The sequence below is a fragment of the Mobula hypostoma genome, chromosome 26 (assembly GCF_963921235.1).
Source record: "Mobula hypostoma chromosome 26, sMobHyp1.1, whole genome shotgun sequence".
Classification (NCBI taxonomy): Eukaryota; Metazoa; Chordata; class Chondrichthyes; order Myliobatiformes; family Myliobatidae; genus Mobula; species Mobula hypostoma.
In genome coordinates this window covers 9,568,425-9,588,580 of record NC_086122.1, presented here as the reverse complement: position 1 = coordinate 9,588,580, position 20,156 = coordinate 9,568,425, and the positions used below count along the sequence as shown (strand labels likewise).

General features: G+C 43.1%; 1 protein-coding gene across 4 annotated transcripts in view; it reads right to left on the bottom strand.

Moving 5' to 3' along the window:
* Positions 1-20,156, bottom strand: part of inpp5b (inositol polyphosphate-5-phosphatase B) — a 194,646-nt gene that overhangs the window by 139,008 nt on the left and 35,482 nt on the right. Inside the window, exons 1-2 of one of the 4 annotated variants that reach the window (XM_063033908.1) lie at positions 6,337-6,897; positions 217-387 (exon numbers count right to left, since the gene is read on the bottom strand). The exons of 1 other annotated variant lie outside the window; for it this stretch is intronic. In XM_063033908.1, the coding sequence (XP_062889978.1) occupies positions 217-387; positions 6,337-6,367 (202 nt within the window). In that variant the 5' untranslated portion in view covers positions 6,368-6,897. Of the gene's footprint in view, positions 1-216; positions 388-6,336; positions 6,898-20,156 lie in introns of those variants that run through there. 2 more of the 4 variants (XM_063033907.1, XM_063033910.1) reach the window with 2 other exon arrangements.

Here is a 20,156-nt window from a genome sequence, read left to right as displayed (position 1 = left end):
ACACAGGAATATATGGTCATCTTAATTTGGATTTACTTTCTTAAATTCTATCTGGTAATGTTCAGAAAGTAAACAAATTCTGACCTTGCAGTTAAATAATCTTTTGCTATTACGTATGCTCACAAATGCAGTCTACATTCTCAGGCCTAGCGACATGTCACCAGAAACTACAGATAATTCTTCAGCAATGGAATAAAAAGAATGAAAAGAGCTTACCGCCGACTTTGCTGGCTTTTTCCTCTTGGGCAGAAGCAAATGAGGCTTCAGTATCATTTGCGTATTCTTTCCCTCTGGATCTGCGACACTGGGAATTTTTCTTTTGCTGGTACTTTGACAGCCATTGAAATTGGAGTGGGAATCCTCCAGTAAGAGCCTGTTTGAGTACTTCTACAATAGGAAAACCATATATTAAAAGCAGTGGACACCTTTCATTGTTTTTCCATCACCACTGTTACGCATTTTGTTTTGTAAAGTGGAAAAAAAGGATTTTTTTTCAGAACGTCTGCCCATACCATCATTTAGTAATATTCTGATGTTGTAAAGAACGAATGGGTTCAGATCAGAAAACCACTTGACAAGATAATTTGCCATGCTCTGTCCTGAGATGACACCAAACAATTTTATTGTATTGTAAATACTAAAAGTAACAGCACTGATAGATTAACTCAAGAGAGAAACTTCTGGGATCCTGTAACACATGGTTTGAACCAATTCAAAACTGAAAAAATACGCACTGCATACTAATCTCTTAATATTTCGGTAAATATCAAAACTGGAGAGATATTCTTATCATCTAATTAGATTGCTGGGCATCTGACAATTCTTCAAATGTAACTTGACAGTTAATGGGAAAAGCCTCAAGTTTCTAAAGTCATCCCAACTGATCTGTCATAGACGAATGTTGATCATCAGTTGCTTATTTATCGTTGTGGTAAGAAACGATATAAGACAACTTGAATCTCTGCATTCTAGACGGAGAATAATAGACACATTTTTCACTCCTCAAAGGCAATTCTTTTATGTTATTACTGGCACCCCACCAAAAAATACCTTTGTCTTTGCTCAACGAACCACTGAAGTTTGAATTTCATGCTCATTTCAGTCCCAAATCATACTGCAATATTTTGATATTGCACAAAATTTTATCACAGGAAGTTATTTGCATCTTTCTTAATGGAGATATTCTTCTGGCATTGCTCTCTCCGGTACTCAAAGACCCTCTCCGTTATTCCTAAAAAAAAGTTGTTTCAGGGGCGATAGCCTTCTGCTTCCTCACTGCACTCACCATGATGCATTGATAAAGTAAGCTGTTTTACAATTAAGGCCCTACAGCAAGGGTGAACAATGTCGTCATATACTGCTACAGCTTGCTCTCCATGTTGTACTGCCACAGCTTGCAGATCTAGACAGTTAGTACTCAACATTCATGGTCGACCCTGGCCAATAGAGCCCCATCCCATACCACTGACGAGCAGGAAGTGTTTCAGGTGGGAATAGAACAGGAGCCATTGGGAACATCTGCCCTGCCCACCCAATGAACACCAGGGCTAACTGCTGTGCTCCTGACACTGTCAACATCAAGTTCAACTCATCAACCAACGACCTGGCTTTGTTGGTGAGGTTGCATCACAAGCCATACTCGCCTCAAAGCTCACATGTTGAAGAGACATAGGGGAATAATAGGGCCATTCAGCTTATTGAGTCTGCCTCACCACTCCATCATGGCTGATTTATTATCCCTCTCAACCCCATTCTCCTGCCTTCCCCCCGCAACCCTTGACACTGACTAATCGAGAACCCATCAACCTCCGCTTTAAATGTCCTCATTGACTTGGCCTCCACTGCTATCTCTGGCAATGAATTCCACAGATTTAGCACCCGCTGGCTAAAGAAACTCCTCCCCATCTCTGTTCTAAAAGGATGTTCTTCTACTTTGAGGCTATGCCAAGAGTCTCCCATATGTTAATGAAAGACTATCACTTTTACATCAAAGTTGGAAGGAAATGCTTCCACTGATGTTTGCAACACCACAGCCAACCCCAGGGCTTTGTACTCCTACATCTGCTCTTTCAACGAATGGATAACTAAGACATTTACACACAATTAAACTACTTTGGAAATAGCATCAGGAGGAAAGGTTTCAGTGCAATCTAAGAGCGCTAAGAACCAGGATAACAAATCAAACCCACCAAATCACTCGTCGGCTTCTAACGTCGACATCAATGGCAAGGACACCCACCTCACTCAATGCATAAACCCAGTTTGGCTCTGTGAAAAACTCAACTACACACCTTCAAAAGAAACAATCCCCATGATTGGAATTTGACCTCACTTACTATCTTACTGCAGAGCGAAGACTGCTTGTTTAGAACATTTGCTCAATTTGTATTCTTTCTTGTAAAAGTTTTGTACAAGTTATACTTAATTTACATTTTTCTTGTAAATGCTATTTACACTGAGTGGCCAGTATATTAGGTGCCTCCTGTACCCAATAACGTTGCCACTTGGTGTATGCTCCGGGTCTTTTGCTGCTGTAGCCCATCCATTTCAAAGTTCGACGTGCTGTGTTTAGAGATGTTCTTCCGCACACCACTTGTAATGAGTGGCTGTTTAAGTTACTGTTGCCTTCCTGTCAGTTTGAACTCGTCTGGCCATTCTCCTCTGACCTCTCTCATTAACAAGGTGTTTTCACCCACAGAACTGCCACTATCTGGATTTTTTTTTCCCTGTCTTTCATACCTCTCTCTCCAAACTCTAGAGCAGGGAGTCCCAACCGTTTTTTATACCATAGACCCCGACCATTAACCAAGAGGTCTGTGGACCCCAGGTTGGGAACTCCTGCTCTGGAGATTGCTGTTATATGAAAATCTCAAGAAACCAGCAGTTTTTGAGATAGGCAAACCACCAAATCAGTCCACGGTCAAAATCACATTCTTCACTATTCCGATGTTTGGTCTGAACCTCTTGACCATGTCTGCATGCTTTCATGCATTGAGTTACTGCCACATGATTGGCTGGCTAGATATTAGCCACACGACTGGCTGGTTAGACACTAGCACATATACAGCTCCATTCTGATGTTTGGTCTTAACAACAGCTGAACCTCTAGACCATGTCAGCATGCTTTTATGCATTAAGTTGCTGCCACGCGATTGGCTGGTTAGTTATTTGCATGAACAAGGTGTACAGGTGTACATAATAAAGTGGCCACTGAGTGCATGTGAGACGACATGCCAGTGACATTGATGCAGTTATGTTTTCCATTGCACTGTGCAGACGTTCACTTCTGCATGTGGCAATTCATTTTACCTTGACTTTTTAAACTTTGGATGACCTTTGCGTCCTCAACCCTAAACAGTTAGAGCGTTATGGTCAAGGAAAGAGCAAGCAGAAAGAATTTGAGACACGCTTCGTACAGTCATATCACTGTAAGTCATGGTTTTTTTTTATTTCAAAATATACTTTATTCAAAAATAAATATATACAATAAACCATTCAATAACTTTTCATCCTTTACATACGTTTCCATTATACACGGTACATATCCGTATTTATAGCCACCCAGGTGGCACTCCAGTAGTTCAGCTTACCATATCATTGTTGAGGGGTATACTCCCCGCCCTCCGACCCCTCCCACTCCCACGGGTGGAGAAACCTAAACCGTGGTCCTTCCCCACCGGGCCCTTGCGGTGGCTGCACCGAGTTTCAGTGCGTCCCTCAGCACGTACTCCTGCAGCCGAGAATGTGCCAGTCGGCAGCATTCTCCCACGGACATCTCCATGTGCTGGTAGATCATCAAGTTTCGGGCCGACCAAAGAGCGTCTTTCACCGAACTGATGATCTGCCAGCAGCACTGTTATACCAGTTACAGAGAGTACAGGTGCAACTACCCACACAAGTTCTGGCAACTTGCAAACTCTGACAGTACAATCAGTGTGCACATTACAGTGATGGGATAGCTTCCTTAAGAGCACACAACCAATCTGGCCATACTCCCTACCCAACCTGAAAAGGCTGCTAGATGTTGGAAATCTGAAATAAAAGCAGAGCACATTGGGCAGACTCAGCAGGATGTTCAACATCAAACTCAAAAATAAATTTGTTATCAAGGTATGTATACACTCAGAGGCCACTTTATTAGGTACACCTGTTCGTTAATGCAAATATCTACCAGCCAATATTGTGACAGCAACTCAATGCATAAAAGCATGCAGACATGGTCAAGTGCTTCAGTTGTTGTTCAGACCAAACAACAGAATGGGGAAGAATTGTGATCTAAGTGACTTTGACAGTGAATGATGTTTGGTGCTAGACGGGGTAGCTGGAGCATCTCAGAAATGGTGTGAAAAACAAACAAAAAAAATTGAGCGAGGGGCAATTCTGTAGGCAGAAAGAGAGATCAGAGGAGAATGGCCAGACTGGTTCATGCTGACAGGAATATGACAGTAACACAAATAACGACATGTTACAACCGTGGTGTGCAGAAGTGCATCTCTGAATACACAACTGTCGGACCTTGAACTGGATGGGCTTCAGCTGAAGACCCACACCGGGGTCCACTCCTGTGGCCACTTTATTAGGTACTCTCTCTCCTCTACCTAATAAAGTGTCCACTGGACGTATGTCACCGTATACTACCTTGAGCTTCATTTTCTTGCAGACATTAACAAGAAAATAAAGAAATATAATTCAATTTATGAAAAACTCTATGTAAGCAAAGAATGACAAGCAACCAGCGTGCAAATAAAAAATAATTAATACTGAGGAGACAAGTTGAAGAGTCCTTGAAGATGCGTCTGTGGAAAATAAAGCAAGATTAACACATGGTCAAAGGTCTTCACCAGAACTTAACATCTGTACACAGGTCAACTGGTCAGTACACAACAAGCCAATATCTGAGACCTCCCACTCAACAACAGGCAGATCATGCTTAAAATGTTGGTCTATACACAGCCTGAGGATAGCCCATGTGTGGGTGGGATCTTACCAAAGCTAGCTTGCCAGCGTTGCAAAGCACATGGATACGAGAGGAAAGTGATGTCAACATTGATGAAAGACGAGCAGTTGGCGAGTAATTACAATGCATGTTCTAGAAATTTCAAACTGCAGCCATTGTGCACCCTACTGAGGAATCGATGCTTAGGGTAACGAATTGCCTATCGAGCAGGTTGCTTTGCTCCAGATTTTGTGGAGGTTCTTGAAAATTAGTGACAAGTTGAGAGCACTCTCCAGACAAGTGCAGAGTATTCAATCACACCTCTGACTTGTGCTCTGTTAAAGGTAAAAAGGCTCTGGGAGGTGTTGGGGTGTGAGTCACACAGCCCAGGACATTCCATCTTGTAGCCAAGTGGCAGAACAGAGGAGTTTCTGGTCCATGATGAATTCCATTAAGATAGCTAGCAGGCCCCACATAGTCAGGAAAATGTAATCTGACTAACCACATCCACACCTTCTATCCTTGGTATTTTATAATAGCAAAATCATCTGAGAACATGAACTCTTAATATTAGGAAGGTTATAAACCTCCAGAACTTGTTTGGTTAGTTTTAAGACCCTCCTGATGAAGGGTCTCGGCCTGAAAAGTCACCTGTTTACTCTTTTCCAGAGATGCTGTCTGGCCTGGTGAGTTCTTCCAGCATTTTGTGTGCGCATCTTACAACAGGAGCTTCAAACTAAATAAAATACTGTAAGCAGAGTCAAAGAGTACTAAAGCTCAGAAACAGGCCCTTCAGCCCATCTAGTCCATGCCAAACCACTATCCAGCCTCATCCCACTGGCCTGCAATGCAGTCCTAGAGAAGTACAGCGTCAGTTATTGCACACCCATAAACACCCTGTCTGCAAAGCTAGCTCAGCCACAAGTATTTGTAGCAGCCTTAATGTTCTAAAAGCAAGTCCGAACAAATTAAAGTTGTCAGGAGGGAGGATAGATCAGCATCACCCACATATGCACTGGTAACAAAGCGATCAGGATGAACTTTCAAATGATGACAAATACCAATTTTTTGAAAAACACAGAAGTACCTGAGCAGTCAGTTACCTTCCTCCATCTGTTTAACTATGAAAACCACGACATTTGCAGGAAACCTCTGCTTACACAAGGCTGCATCCACAAGAAGGAAAGGCACTTTGAGTTTCTGAAGTTATCATTAATGCCACTGGGCCCAACCACGAAAGTTCGTGTTCTGACCACATTACTCGCTTCACAGCAAGTTTAAAGCAATTATAAAGTGCACCGTATTAGATGCTTGCTTGGTGCACAGCCGTTGCAGTGTTGCATGATGCTGCTTGCACAGTAAACTTGTTCTATTTCCAGTCGAACAACATTAGTACTTACCACTATCATGCTTGGGTTGCTTATACATCATAGTTTGCGTCTTTCTGCAGCGAAAAGTTCCACAACTAAACAGACCGAAGGCACGATGACAATCCTGTTTGGTTACTTAGAGGCTCAGAAATGAACATGTGATGGAGTTCGGCTTCTCAGCATAACGTCATAGTTTAAGTAAGCACCGCACCTCAGTAAGAAAACTGTCACCATCGCAGTCGGGTCCCGCTATCCGGAGAATGGTGAAAAACAAACAGGCAGCCGAGAGCAACGCACAGCCTCTCTGCAGAAGAGGCGAGGAGGAAGTGCAGACCAGTGCTAATATCAACCACACAAACGATTTGACGTTAGTAAACCATCACTTGCCATTTGAGTTGTCCCTCCCACTCCGACCTATGTCTGCGACCTCCTGAACTGTTACAACATGGAGGGAACAACACTTCAGCTTCAATCTCTACATACTGCAGCCCTGCAGAATCAATATCAAATTTAAGTAACTCTCTTTCACTGCTTCTGTCAGAGTGGCCATCTGTGTTTATCATCCGTAGGATTGACCCAATTCATCCCTAAAAAGACTGCTCAGTTCTTTTGTTCTCTCTCTCAGCAACTGGATAATCTTAGCTACACCTTATCACCATGGCAACCCAACATTCACCAGAGATGCTTCATTCGTCCCTTCCACTCCTCCATTCCCATTTCTGCAACCTAAAACTAACTTTTCTCCTTTTCCCCAGTTTTGACCAGGTTTCCTCAGCCTGAAACATTAACCATCTCTCCTTGCAAAGATGCTGCCTGATCTGTTGAGCGTTTAAATCTTCATATCATTTAAATTAGACCTTTTGTAAGAGGGACAGACTATTGCACCCCGACAGATCACTGATAAAATACACTGGACAGACTATGTAAAACAGTCGGCTCCTTGCATCCAAATTAATACCAAACCCCACTGGGTATGATTCTGAATTGGGCCTCCATAGCTCTCAATTTCAATGTTTGTCAGACAAATTAAATCTAGTACAGGCAAGAATTTATAGCAGTTCAGAGACCTTGGCAGGTTGTGCAACGTTATAGAGGTTGGGTGGAACATAACCATACAGCAGGGATTCCCAAACTGGGAAGACTTTGCAAAGCGTCGCTTTGAAAATACAGTCCGCCCTCCATATCCGCGGGTTCCGCATCCACGGATTCAACCAACCGCGGATCAAAAATATTCAAAAAAAATTCCGGGAAGTTCCAAAGAGCAAAACTTGAATTTGCTGCGCGCCGAGCACTACGCTGAATCCACGCAAATGAAGTGATGTGTGGGCATATCCTGCTGTAGCCTCCCATCATTTCACAGATCCTCAGTCTCTCTCCAGCACTCATTGTTTCAGGATTGTTCGCCTCGCATCTCATTCGTTTGCTACTTGTGTTGTGAGCAAGAGGAAGGAGTTTAAGGCTAGTAAGGGATGGCTGGCTAGCTATGTAAAGCGCTACAGCCTCAAGAACTTAAAGCTCACGGGAGAATCAGCATCAGCTGATGCCAAGGCAGCATCAGCGTTCCCAGAAGAGCTACGATGGTTGCATCTGTACTGAACATATACAGACTTTTTTTGTCATTATTCTCTAAACAATACAGTATAACAACTATTTGCGTAGCATTTACATTGTATTAGGTATTATAAGTAATCTAGAGGTGATTTAAAGTATACAGGAGGATGTGCATAGGTTATATGCAAATACTACGCCATTTTATATAAGGGACTTGATCATCTGCGTATTTTGGTATCCGCGGGGGCTCCCGGAAGCAATCCCCCACGGATACCGAGGGACGACTGTACCGCAAAGATATGGAAGAAGGTCTTGTGGTCAGATGGTTGAACTTTTTGTGAAGTATGGTGGAGGTAACATCATGCTATGGGGATGATCCTCAACAACAGGGACTGGAAATCTCGTCAGGATCGATGGGCAGGTGAATGCTGCTACAGCACGGGGCAAAAGTATTCGGCACATATACAGTATATAACTAGGACGCCCAAGACTTTTGCACAGTACTGTATTTGTCAACGTGGAGCAGAGAGTGAGTTCAAAAATCTGGCAGGAACAAAGGACGTTGGGAATGTTGGGGGTGCAGCATTGCTGGAGGGGTGTGGGAGAGGTGACAGAGAAGGAGTGCCAGGGGCGAAGGTTGATCTGGGTGCAGGAACATCCAGCCTTGAGGCATCGGGCCAGGTCAGTCGATTCCAAACAATTGGTTTATTGATAATTACAGAAAGTGCTTCCAGCTCCCTCCCCTCTCCCTTCCCACAACCATGATTCCCCTCTCTTTGCCCCTTCCCAGTCACAGTCCACAACAGAAACCTATATCAGAATCAGGTTTATCATCACTCACACGTCATGAAATTTGGTTTTGTTTTATGGCACCTATACAGTGCAATACGTAAAATTACCACACTACTGTGCAAAAGTCTTATGCATACTTGAGATGTATACATGTCCAAGAGATTTGCACAGTACTGTAAATACAGAGAGATCTCGGATGAAAACCTGCTAGTCTCTGCCAGAAAGCTTAAACTGGGGAAGAAGTTCATCTTTTGGCAGGGCAATAACCCAAAGCAACCATGGAGTAGCTTCAAATGAAGAAAATTATTGTCCTTGGGTGGCCTAGTCAGAGACCCGACTTCAATCCAATCAAACATCTCCGGCAAGACCTCAAGAATGCTGTCCACCACCGCTCCCCAACTAACCTGTGCACGACTTGAGCAATTTTGCAAGAAAAAACGGGCAAATTTTGCTCCATCACATTGTGCCAAGCTAACGGAGACCTATCAAAAAAGACTACTGACTGCAATAGTGGTTCAACTCAGTACTGAGCAAAGGGGGAGGAATACTTTTGAACTGTTGATATTTCACTATTTGAATTTTTTTTAATGATTTAAATTTCATTGAATTCTTTTACAAATTTTTCCCCCGAACCCTTGAGTCAGTGTTGAAGTTATGTAAATCATAGCTTACAAAACATAAAATTATCCATAAAATTAAAAAATGGCAGAAATAAATATCAATACAATAACCATGTGTGTGTATTTAGACCTCTAATAACAGAAAAGACTGCCATTCAGCAATGTGCTTCACCACCACATTCATCACTATTCCCTCCCCCAAGGAAACCTAAATATTTGCCCCATTTTTGTGTATAGATGTCCAAACTATCAAACTGTTGGTAAGACATGCTGCCACTTTGGCTATTTCTGTGACCCACTCCTGAAATGATGATTTCCCCCCAGGTTCCTCGTAAGTATACTTTGCCTTCCTACCATTATACTTGTCTGGATCCAATTTTGAGAGTGTTTATTCCCAAGTAACCCAAGTGCGTCTCTCCCTCGACAAAAAGTCTGGGGCAGAAAGAGAGTTGAATACCCAAAACTTCACCAATATACTAATGTATCATAATCCAAAGTTCTTGAATTCTGGGACAGGACCAGAGCGCGTGTACTAAGTCCCTTTATCCGCCTCACAGCGTCAGCATTCAGGGGTGATTTTCAACCCTAATCTATGTAACCTTGCTGGAGTCCAATAGTAACGGTGTAGGATCTTAATAAGGTGCACCCTCAAGTCTCTTGACATTGTTTTGACATTTTTGCAAATTTTGTCCCACTCCTTTGTCTCAAAAGTCACACTCAGGTCTTTTTCCCATGCTCTTTTAAGACCCAACAGAAATTTGTCCCCGGAGATTTGTGTTAAAGCTGAATAATAAGTTGAGGCTTCGTGACCTTTACCATATGCAGCCAGTACAGTAGACAGTATCGAAGCATCTTGTGGAGGTTGCTATGTAGAACCAAAAGTTGTATGTAGCAAATGACACAGTTGAAGATATCTCCAAAATTGTGACCTAGAGATATCGTACTGTTGGGTTAATTGATTAAAAGATTTTAAACTATCACCATTATAAAGGTCTCCCAACTTAATTATACCTTTCCCTTGCCATTCCCTCCAGAAGAAAGGGGACTTATCAATACACAATTTTGGATTCATCCAGATACTCGAGGCTTCATTCAAATATGGATTAAATTTAAATAATCTGGCTAGTTCATTCCAAAACAAATACATATGCAATATAATTGGGTGAGACCTTGCCTCAGGAGGTAACTTGATAGACAAACATTGTAAAGGAGGGATGGGAGGAAGAGCAGAACACTCAATACGATACCAAAGGGGCGCTCTCTCTGGAGGGAGAGACCAATGTGCTGAATGTTTAAGAGTAAAGGCACAGTAATAGTACATTAACTTTGGCAAACCTGAGCCCCCCGCCCCCCCATTCAACTGGCAATTGTAATTTGTTAAAGTTTAAGTGTGGGCGTTTACCATTCCAAATAAAAGCCTTAATTATTTTATCAAATTGCTTAAAATATGTTAATGGAATGTGAACTGGTAACGATTGGAACAGATAATTAACCTTTGGAATGTTATTCATCTTCAAGGTATTAGCATTTGAATTTTTAGTTTTACATGCTATACAATTTTCTGTTTTGGGGCTTGACTGTGAAGAAAAGGTACATGTGATTGACAAATAAAAATTCCCAGTTAAATTGATCAAAATCCCTGCTTGTAATACTCATTGAAGTGAATGGGGGCTGGGGCTGAATACTTTCGTAAAGCACTGTTCAGTGATTCTGCAATAAGTACAAATGAGTCCTGAAGTGTGTAACAATAGAGCCATTATCACTGTTTGTTATTGGAAAAAATGCTATGAACTGAAGCTGTTAACTCAATTCTTAATTAAGTTTGAAAATCCTGCATGTGAAGGACGTTGTGTTCCAAACTATCCCTATCCTTACCAAGCTACTACAGCTGGACCAAACTATTTGCAATCTTTATGCACGTTCGGTAATCAGAGGGGAAACAGTAAGAATATTGTCCTTTATTGAAATAGCTTGGGATGGGTTAGGAAGTAGAAAGTTTTGCTGCATTACAGTATACAAATATTTACTGAAGCTTCCCCTGAAGCCCTCTACTGGTTTTGATCACTTTAGTTAAGAAAGGAGAAACAAAAATGAGAAAATCTCCAGATGCTGGAAATCCAAAGCAACAGACACAAAAAACTAAGAACTCAGCAGGCTAGGCAGCATCTATGGAAAAGAGTAACATTTTGTGCCAAGTTCCTTCTTCAGGTCTGAAAAAAACAAGATGGGAACTTAGAGCAAGCAGGTGGATAGAGGGGAGGAAGTACAAGGTGGTTAGGTGATGGGTGAAACCTGGAGAGGGGGAGGGAATGAAGTAAAGAACTGAGAAGTTGATTGGTGAACGAGATAAAGGGCTGGAAGAGGGGAAAATCGACAAAAGAGGGTAGAAGACCATGGAAGAAAGGGAAGAGAGAGAAGCACCAGAGGAGGTAAGGAGATAAGGTGACAAAGGGAAACGTGAATGAGGGAATGGTGAAGGCGTTGGTGGGGGGGGGGGGCGCAGCCACTTACCAGAAGATAGAAAAATTGATATTCCTGTCATCAGGCTGGAGGCTACTCAGATGGAATACGAGGTGTTGCTCCTCCAACCTGAGTGTGGCCTCATCATGGCCGTAGAGGAGGCCATGGACGGACATGTTGGAAGGGGAATGAGAAGTAGAATTAAAATGGGTGGCCACTGGGAGATCCTGCTTTTTCAGGCGGATGGAGCTTAGGTGCTCGGAGAAGCAGTCTCTCAATCTCGACGAAGTGGTCTCCCAATCTTTCCCTCCCCTCCACTTTCCGCAGTGATTACTCCCTAATCCATTCATCCCTCCTCATTGATCTCCCTCCTGGAACTTATCCTTGCAAGCACAACAAGTACCACACCTGCCCCTACACCTCCTCCCTCACTACCAATCAGGGCCACAAACAGCCCTTCCAGGTGATGCACACCGCACCTGTGAGTCTGTTGGGAGTCATCTACTGTATCTGCTGCTCCCGGTGTGACCTCTTGTGTATCAGTGAGACCTGACGCAGATTGGGAGACCACTCCGCCAAGCACCCACACTCCACTCTCCACAACAAGCGGGATCTCCCGGTGGCCGCCTGCCCATTTCAATTCTACTTCCCATTCCCATTCCGAAATGTCAGCCCACGGCCTCCTCTACTGTCACGATGAGGCCACACTCGAGGATCTATGCCTTGTATTCTACCTGGGTAGCCACCAACCTGATGGCATGCAGATCAATTTTTGCCTTCACCATTCCCCCATTCCAATTTCCCTCTCTCACCTAATCTCCTTACCTGCCCGTCATCTTCCTCTGGTGCTCCTCCCCCTTCCCTTTCTTCCATGGTCTTTTACTCTCTCCTATCAGATTCCCCCTCCTCCACCCCCTCATCTCTTTCACCAATTAACTTCCTAGCTCTTTACTTCATCCCCTCCCCCTCTCCAGGCTTCACCCATCACCTCCCACCCTGTACTTCTTTTCTCCCCCCTCTCCACCTGCTTGCTCCAACTTCTCATCATTTATTTTCCAGTCCTGAAGGAGTATCTTGGCACAAAACGTTACTCTTTTCCCCAGATGCTGCCTGGCCTGCTGAGGTCCTCCAGCATTTTGTGTGGGCTGCTAAGAAAGGAAATACTTGGACTGGAAGCAGGGCAGAATAAAGCAGTTGTCTTGTGAGGAGAGGCTGGACATGTCTTAGGAGAACAAGACTTGTGGGATCCTGTGGGCTTGGCAGCTTTGCTAAAAATGTTTACTCCAATGGAGGCATCTAAGACTAACGAGTATAGTTGCAGATAAAGGATCACTCATTTAAAACTAAGACAGACAGGAATTTCTTCTCTCAGAAGATTGTGAACCTTTGGAATTTTCTAATCCAGAGAGCTGTACATTTTGAGTCAGGATTGACAAAGATACATCTTTGAAAAAATAAGAGATTATGGAGTTCTTGGGATCAGGCAGGAGAATTTACCCAAAGCCACGATCCTGTGTTATGGCAAGGGGCAGCATGGTAGGGTAGACATTAGCACAACACTTCACGGTACCACCAAACCGGGTTCAATTCCTACCGCTGTCTGTAAAGAACTTGTATGATCTTCCCCTGACCATGTGGGTTTCCTCCGGGTGCTTCGGTTTCCTCCCACAGTCTAAAGATGTGCCGGCGGGTAGGTTAATTGGTCATTGTAAATTGCCCCATAATCAGGGTATGGTTAAATCAGGGGCTGCTGGGTGGTGTGGCTCCTGAGGCTGGAAAGAACTATTCCACACTGTATCTCAAGAAAGACGAAGTTGGTTCCCCTGAACTTTCCTCTTGCAAGTTTTTACATAATTGTTTTCTTTTAATTGCAAGGAAGAGTTGAAAGCAGATAGAGGGGTTTCCCTGCACATAGAAATTATCTTCACCATACAGCAAATCCAAAACTGAGTGTCAGCAACTATGCATCTTTCCCCGCCCCCCCAATCTCACTAAAACTTTTAGCTCCACCAGTCAGGAGTAACTACAAAGCATCTAATGAAGAGTTTTGGCCTGAAACGTCAACTGTTTATTCTCCTCCATAGATGCTGCCTAGCCTGTTGAGTTCCTCTAGCATCTTGTGTGTGTTGGAAGGAACTATGGAATGCCCTCCACAAATTATGCTGCCATAGAAATTCATCACATTATATTTCCTTCATGACACACAGAATGATATTAACCAAAGGGTCAACAATCCTATTTAGGATGGTGTGAAACAAAACTGCATCATTGCCCCAACTATTTTCTCAGTCTCTTTTGTCACAATTTTGCACATTATCTCTGACAAATTTCCTTCGGGAGTGGAGCTAATTTTCAAAATTAAGGGCCTGCAGCATTATACTTCAGGATGAGCTGCTTGAACCACTGTGGTCAATCTGCCAGAAGATGCTCATGTCCATGCTTGCTCTGAAGCCGAGTACCAAGCCATCATCGACAAGTGTACTCAGCTGTGCACTCAACACCCACAAGACAAGGGTGTCCACAATGTGTCTCACTGCCCTGTGACACTAATAATTCATGCCGTGCCCCTGCAAAATGTGGATCACTCCTCATATCTCAGGAGCGGTTCTTGGCAAAGGTAGACAAAGCTATTTACCTTCAAAGCAACAGCATAGCCTTTGGTTTATTGAGGTAAAGAGCACTTGAAGATCGAGGTCTGTGAAGAAGTGGCAGTGATCCCTGCCTGCAAATCTGACTGCCCATAGCAGACACCTCAAGCCACTGGAAAGACACCACCAATGCGGTCTCCACAAAATTCTCCAACTCACCAGAAAGATAAATGAACTACATTTATTGTCATCTCTCAGATTATATCACTTGCATGTCCAACGTCAGACTCCCTCTGGTGTGCCATGAGGTCACTTTGTGTTCAGGTAAAGATATCAAAAGAGTCTTCACTGACCTGGGAGGTCATTCTGATAACCACTTAGAGGAGAATTCAGGACAGCATTGAGAATCTCGCATCCGTGCATCAAGAGACCCTGTCAGCTGGTGGAAGGGATGGAACTGGACTCTCTGACGGTGGTGTCCAAAAAGAGGATGCTGTCTAAGTTGCACGCCATCTTGGACAATGTCTCCCATCCACTACATAATGTACTGGGTGGGCACAGGAGTACATTCAGCCGGAGACTCATTCCACCGAGATGCAACACAGAGCATCAAAGGAAGTCATTCCTGCCTGTGGCCATCAAACTTTACAACTCCTCCCTTGGAGGGTCAGACACCCTGAGCCAATAGGCTGGTCCTGGACTTATTTCCTGGCATAATTTACATATTACTATTTATTGTTTATGGTGTAACTGTAACGAAAACCAATTTCCCCCAGGATCAATAAAGTATCACTATGACTTCACCTTGCCAACTTTCTACCTGTCTGCTGCATCTGTGGAAGATAATGGCCACCTCGCTGCCAAGGGATTGGCAAAAACATTCAGCATGTCAACTTGTATTCATGCACAGCAACTTACTTTGGGAAAGAATGTAGCATTTGACTGAGATCTAAATATAGGGTAACAGAGAGAAGGGGAAGAGGAAAAAGTATTTGTGGTGGCATATTGGCAGAAGGAGAACTCCTAAAAATTAAAAGGGGAACCTCTCAGAGATGGCAAAAATGTCTATGTACAGTCTGTGGGCTTAATGGAAATTGATGTTAAAGAATGCACGAGCTGCAGACAGTTTCAACTGAAAAAGAGAAAACTGAAACTTGAAAGCAATCTGGAGGCAATAATTCAGTTGAAATTAGATCAGGAATTGAAACTAAAGAACGAGACAAAGAATGTTTCAGAAATTAGAGGGAAGATTAAAGATTAGATTTATTTGTCACACGAACTTCAAAACATACTGTGAAATGTGTCATTTGCATCAAATCAAATCAGCGAGAATTATGTTGCCACACTTCTGGCATCAATGTAGCATGCCCAAAACTCACTAACCCGAACTGTACCTCTTTGGAATGGAAGCATTTGATAGATGGAAACAGACCAGGTAATGCTGATTCTTTCTAAATAAAGTAGGAGCAAACCTCAGCTGTCCAGCTAAAGTCCTGCTTCTGCATTTGTCCATCACTGCATGTGTGCAATAAAGGAACAGCAGTTATAATGGGTGACTTCAATCTACATACAGATTGGGTGAACCAAATTGGTAAAGGTGCTGAGGAAGAGGATTTCTTGGAATGTATGCGGGATGGTTTTTTGAACCAACATGTCGAGGAACCAACTAGAGAGCAGGCTATTCTGGACTGGGTTTTGAGCAATGAGGAAGGGTTAATTAGCGATCTTGTTCTGAGAAGCCCCTTGGGTAAGAGTGACCATAATATGGTGGAATTCTTCATTAAGATGGAGAGTGACATAGTTAATTCAGAAACAAAGGTTCTGAACTTAAAGAGGGTAACTTTGAAGGTATGAGACGTGAATTAGCTAAGATAGACTGGCAAATGACACTTAAAGGATTGACGGTGGATATGCAATGGCAAGCATTTAAAGGTTGCATGGATGAACTACAACAATTGTTCATCCCAGTTTGGCAAAAGAATAAATCAAGGAAGGTAGTGCACCCGTGGCTGACAGGAGAAATTAGGGATAGTATCAATTCCAAAGAAGAAGCATACAAATTAGCCAGAGAAAGTGGCTCACCTGAGGACTGGGAGAAATTCAGAGTTCAGCAGAGGAGGACAAAGGGCTTAATTAGGAAGGGGAAAAAAGATTATGAGAGAAAACTGGCAGGGAACATAAAAATGGACTGTAAAAGCTTTTATAGATATGTAAAAAGGAAAAGACTGGTAAAGACAAATGTAGGTCCCCTGCAGACAGAAACAGGTGAATTGATTATGGGGAGCAAGGACATGGCAGACCAATTGAATAGTTACTTTGGTTCTGTCTTCACTAAAGAGGACATAAATAATCTTCCAGAAGTAGTAAGGGACAGAGGGTCCAGTGGGATGGAGGAACTGAGCGAAATACATGTTAGTAGGGACGTGGTGTTAGGTAAATTGAAGGGATTGAAGGCAGATAAATCCCCAGGGCCAGATGGTCTGCATCCTAGAGTGCTTAAAGAAGTAGCCCAAGAAATAGTGAATGCATTAGTGATAATTTTTCAAAACTCGTTAGATTCTGGACTAGTTCCTGAGGATTGGAGGGTGGCTAATGTAACCCCACTTTTTAAAAAAGGAGGGAGAGAGAAACTGGGGAATTATAGACCGGTTAGCCTAACGTCGGTGGTGGGGAAACTGCTGGAGTCAGTTATCAAGGATGTGATAACAGCACATTTGGAAAGCGGTGAAATGATCGGACAAAGTCAGCATGGATTTGTGAAAGGAAAATCACGTCTGACGAATCTCATAGAATTTTTTGAGGATGTAACTAGTAGAGTGGATAGGGGAGAACCAGTGGATGTGGTATATTTGGATTTTCAAAAGGCTTTTGACAAGGTCCCACACAGGAGATTTGTGTGCAAACTTAAAGCACACGGTATGGGGGGTAAGGTATTGGTGTGGGTGGAGAATTGGTTAGCAGACAGGAAGCAAAGAGTGAGAATAAACGGGACCTTTTCAGAATGGCAGGCAGTGACTAGTGGGGTACCGCAAGGCTCAGTGCTGGGACCCCAGTTGTTTACAATATATATTAATGACTTGGATGAGGGAATTAAATGCAGCATCTCCAAGTTTGCGGATGACACGAAGCTGGGTGGCAGTGTTAGCAGTGAGGAGGACGCTAAGAGGATGCAGGGTGACTTGGATAGGTTGGGTGAGTGGGCAAATTCATGGCAGATGCAATTTAATGTGGATAAATGTGAAGTTATCCACTTTGGTGGCAAAAATAGGAAAACAGATTATTATCTGAATGGTGGCCGATTAGGAAAAGGGGAGGTGCAACGAGACCTGGGTGTCATTATACACCAGTCATTGAAAGTGGGCATGCAGGTACAGCAGGCGGTGAAAAAGGCGAATGGTATGCTGGCATTTATAGCGAGAGGATTCGAGTACAGGAGCAGGGAGGTACTACTGCAGTTGTACAAGGCCTTGGTGAGACCACACCTGGAGTATTGTGTGCAGTTCTGGTCCCCTAATCTGAGGAAAGACATCTTTACCATAGAGGGAGTACAAAGAAGGTTCACCAGATTGATTCCTGGGATGGCAGGACTTTCATATGAAGAAAGACTAGATGAATTGGGCTTGTACTCGTTGGAATTTAGAAGACTGAGGGGGGATCTGATTGAAACGTATAAGATCCTAAAGGGATTGGACAGGCTCGATGCAGGAAGATTGTTCCCGATGTTGGGGAAGTCCAGAACAAGGGGTCACAGTTTGAGGATAGAGGGGAAGCCTTTTAGGACCGAGATTAGGAAAAACTTCTTCACACAGAGAGTGGTGAATCTGTGGAATTCTCTGCCACAGCAAACTGTTGAGGCCAGTTCATTGGCTATGTTTAAGAGGGAGTTAGATATGGCCCTTGTGGCTACAGGGGTCAGGGGGTCAGGGGGTATGGAGGGAAGGCTGGGGCGGGGTTCTGAGTTGGATGATCAGCCATGATCATAATAAATGGCAGTGCAGGCTCGAAGGGCCGAATGGCCTACTCCTGCACCTATTTTCTATGTTTCTATTATTTACAAGCTGAAGATGGACAAGTTGATTTGAATAGATACAAATTCTATACCATACCATACACCACCTGATGTCACCTGTACATCACACCTGCGCAGCAGTCACCACGTGTAACAATGCAAGAAGAATTTGATACATACAACTGCAACACCTCAAAGAACCTGATCCTATTTTAGATTCAATCCCTCACATAGTACAGTAAATACGATTGTATATGAAGGGATATCTAGGCTAAAAGGTTTGAATATCCTTAGCACATCTATTTCAATGATCACATTCCCTGTAGAATCATTTCCATTCACTGCATATTTTTGCCCGTGAACTGATATTTTCATTAATAATAGCACCATCTCTTGCATAACCTCAGAACTCCAAATTCCTTTGGGTTTACACACTAGAAGACTAATGGTTCTCAGTTAAAGTCAGGATAAATACAAGTGTGTGTGGACACCCTGAAAACTGCATATTGAATCAATATTTTTTCCAGTAAACATGTTCCAGCAAGTACATGTTCGGCACAGCATTGTGGGCTGAAGGGCCTGTACTGTGCTGTAGGTTTTCTATGTTTCCAGATATGAGTTAGATAGGGTTATATTAGATGATTAAATCAAATGTTTGCAGAGAACTAACGAGACAAATGAACAAATTTGCTTTAAGCATCAGATTTCAACAATGATATTTCAACATGACACAGATTATTTTCTTATACTAAAGTGGTACCGTTAAGTTGAACCAAATTTTCAGAAGTGACTGACTTGGGAATGTCAGTGAGCGTGTGAGCAAGTACCCATGATTCAAAAGCTGAGCTGTAAATTCTAGTGTACATCAGATCGTTGTACTAGTTGTGCTCCCAATGTGGGGCCATCATTCGTGGGGACTACCTTTTTGAAATATCCCCTGCATCATTTCTCAAACTGCTCTTCGCCCTAGTAGATGAGAATTATGCAAAGAGCACAGAGTGCACAACTTTTGGGAAGAAGTTGTGGACTGTGGCATAGTGGGGAAGTACCACAAGCCACAATTGCTGATTCAGCAGTAGGTGATGCACACCTGGAACTATACACAAAAAAAAACAAAGAGGCAAGTCCTGGCTGAAGTTTGACACAGGGAGAGATGGTGTGCATGCATTTGAGTTTCAGGGAGAAAAAGATGTCACAGCCTCTCATCTGCTCCTCAAAACCCTGTTCCTCCTTTCCCCCTCCACTACCTCACTCGCTCCACGTGGACACCATCCACCCTCCCCCGCCCCCACACAACAAACTTTTTTTTCTTTTCCACCAGCACTTCTTCACTTCCTTGAGTCAAGAGGCAACAAGAGAAAGGGAGCCCAATGAGAAACTCTGGAGTTCAGCAGGACAGGCCAGGTAAGTGAAGATGATTCCTGCCATCGCGACGGCAGGAGTCATGGAGATACACAACATGGAAACAAGCCCTTCAGATATCACATGCACATCAACTATCAAGCAGCCATTAAACGTTAATCCTATCATTTAGCCTTTCCATGTCCTCGTCAACTCCTCACAGTACAATCGACTTGGTTTCTTTTTCTCTGCCCTAATTGTGTTCTTTCTTGTCTAATGTTAGATAACTTGAGTATAATTTATGCTTATCTTGTAAGTGTTGTGTCTCTAATACTATGTGTCCGTGCTGTTGCTGAAAATAAGTTTTTCACTGTGTCTGGACATACATGTACTTGTCCCAATGACAATAAACACCCAATGACTTGTGTAGTCTTAAGTCAGAAGCAACATGGCCAGCCATTGTAAGCCCAGCTGGTGTCCTGATACAAT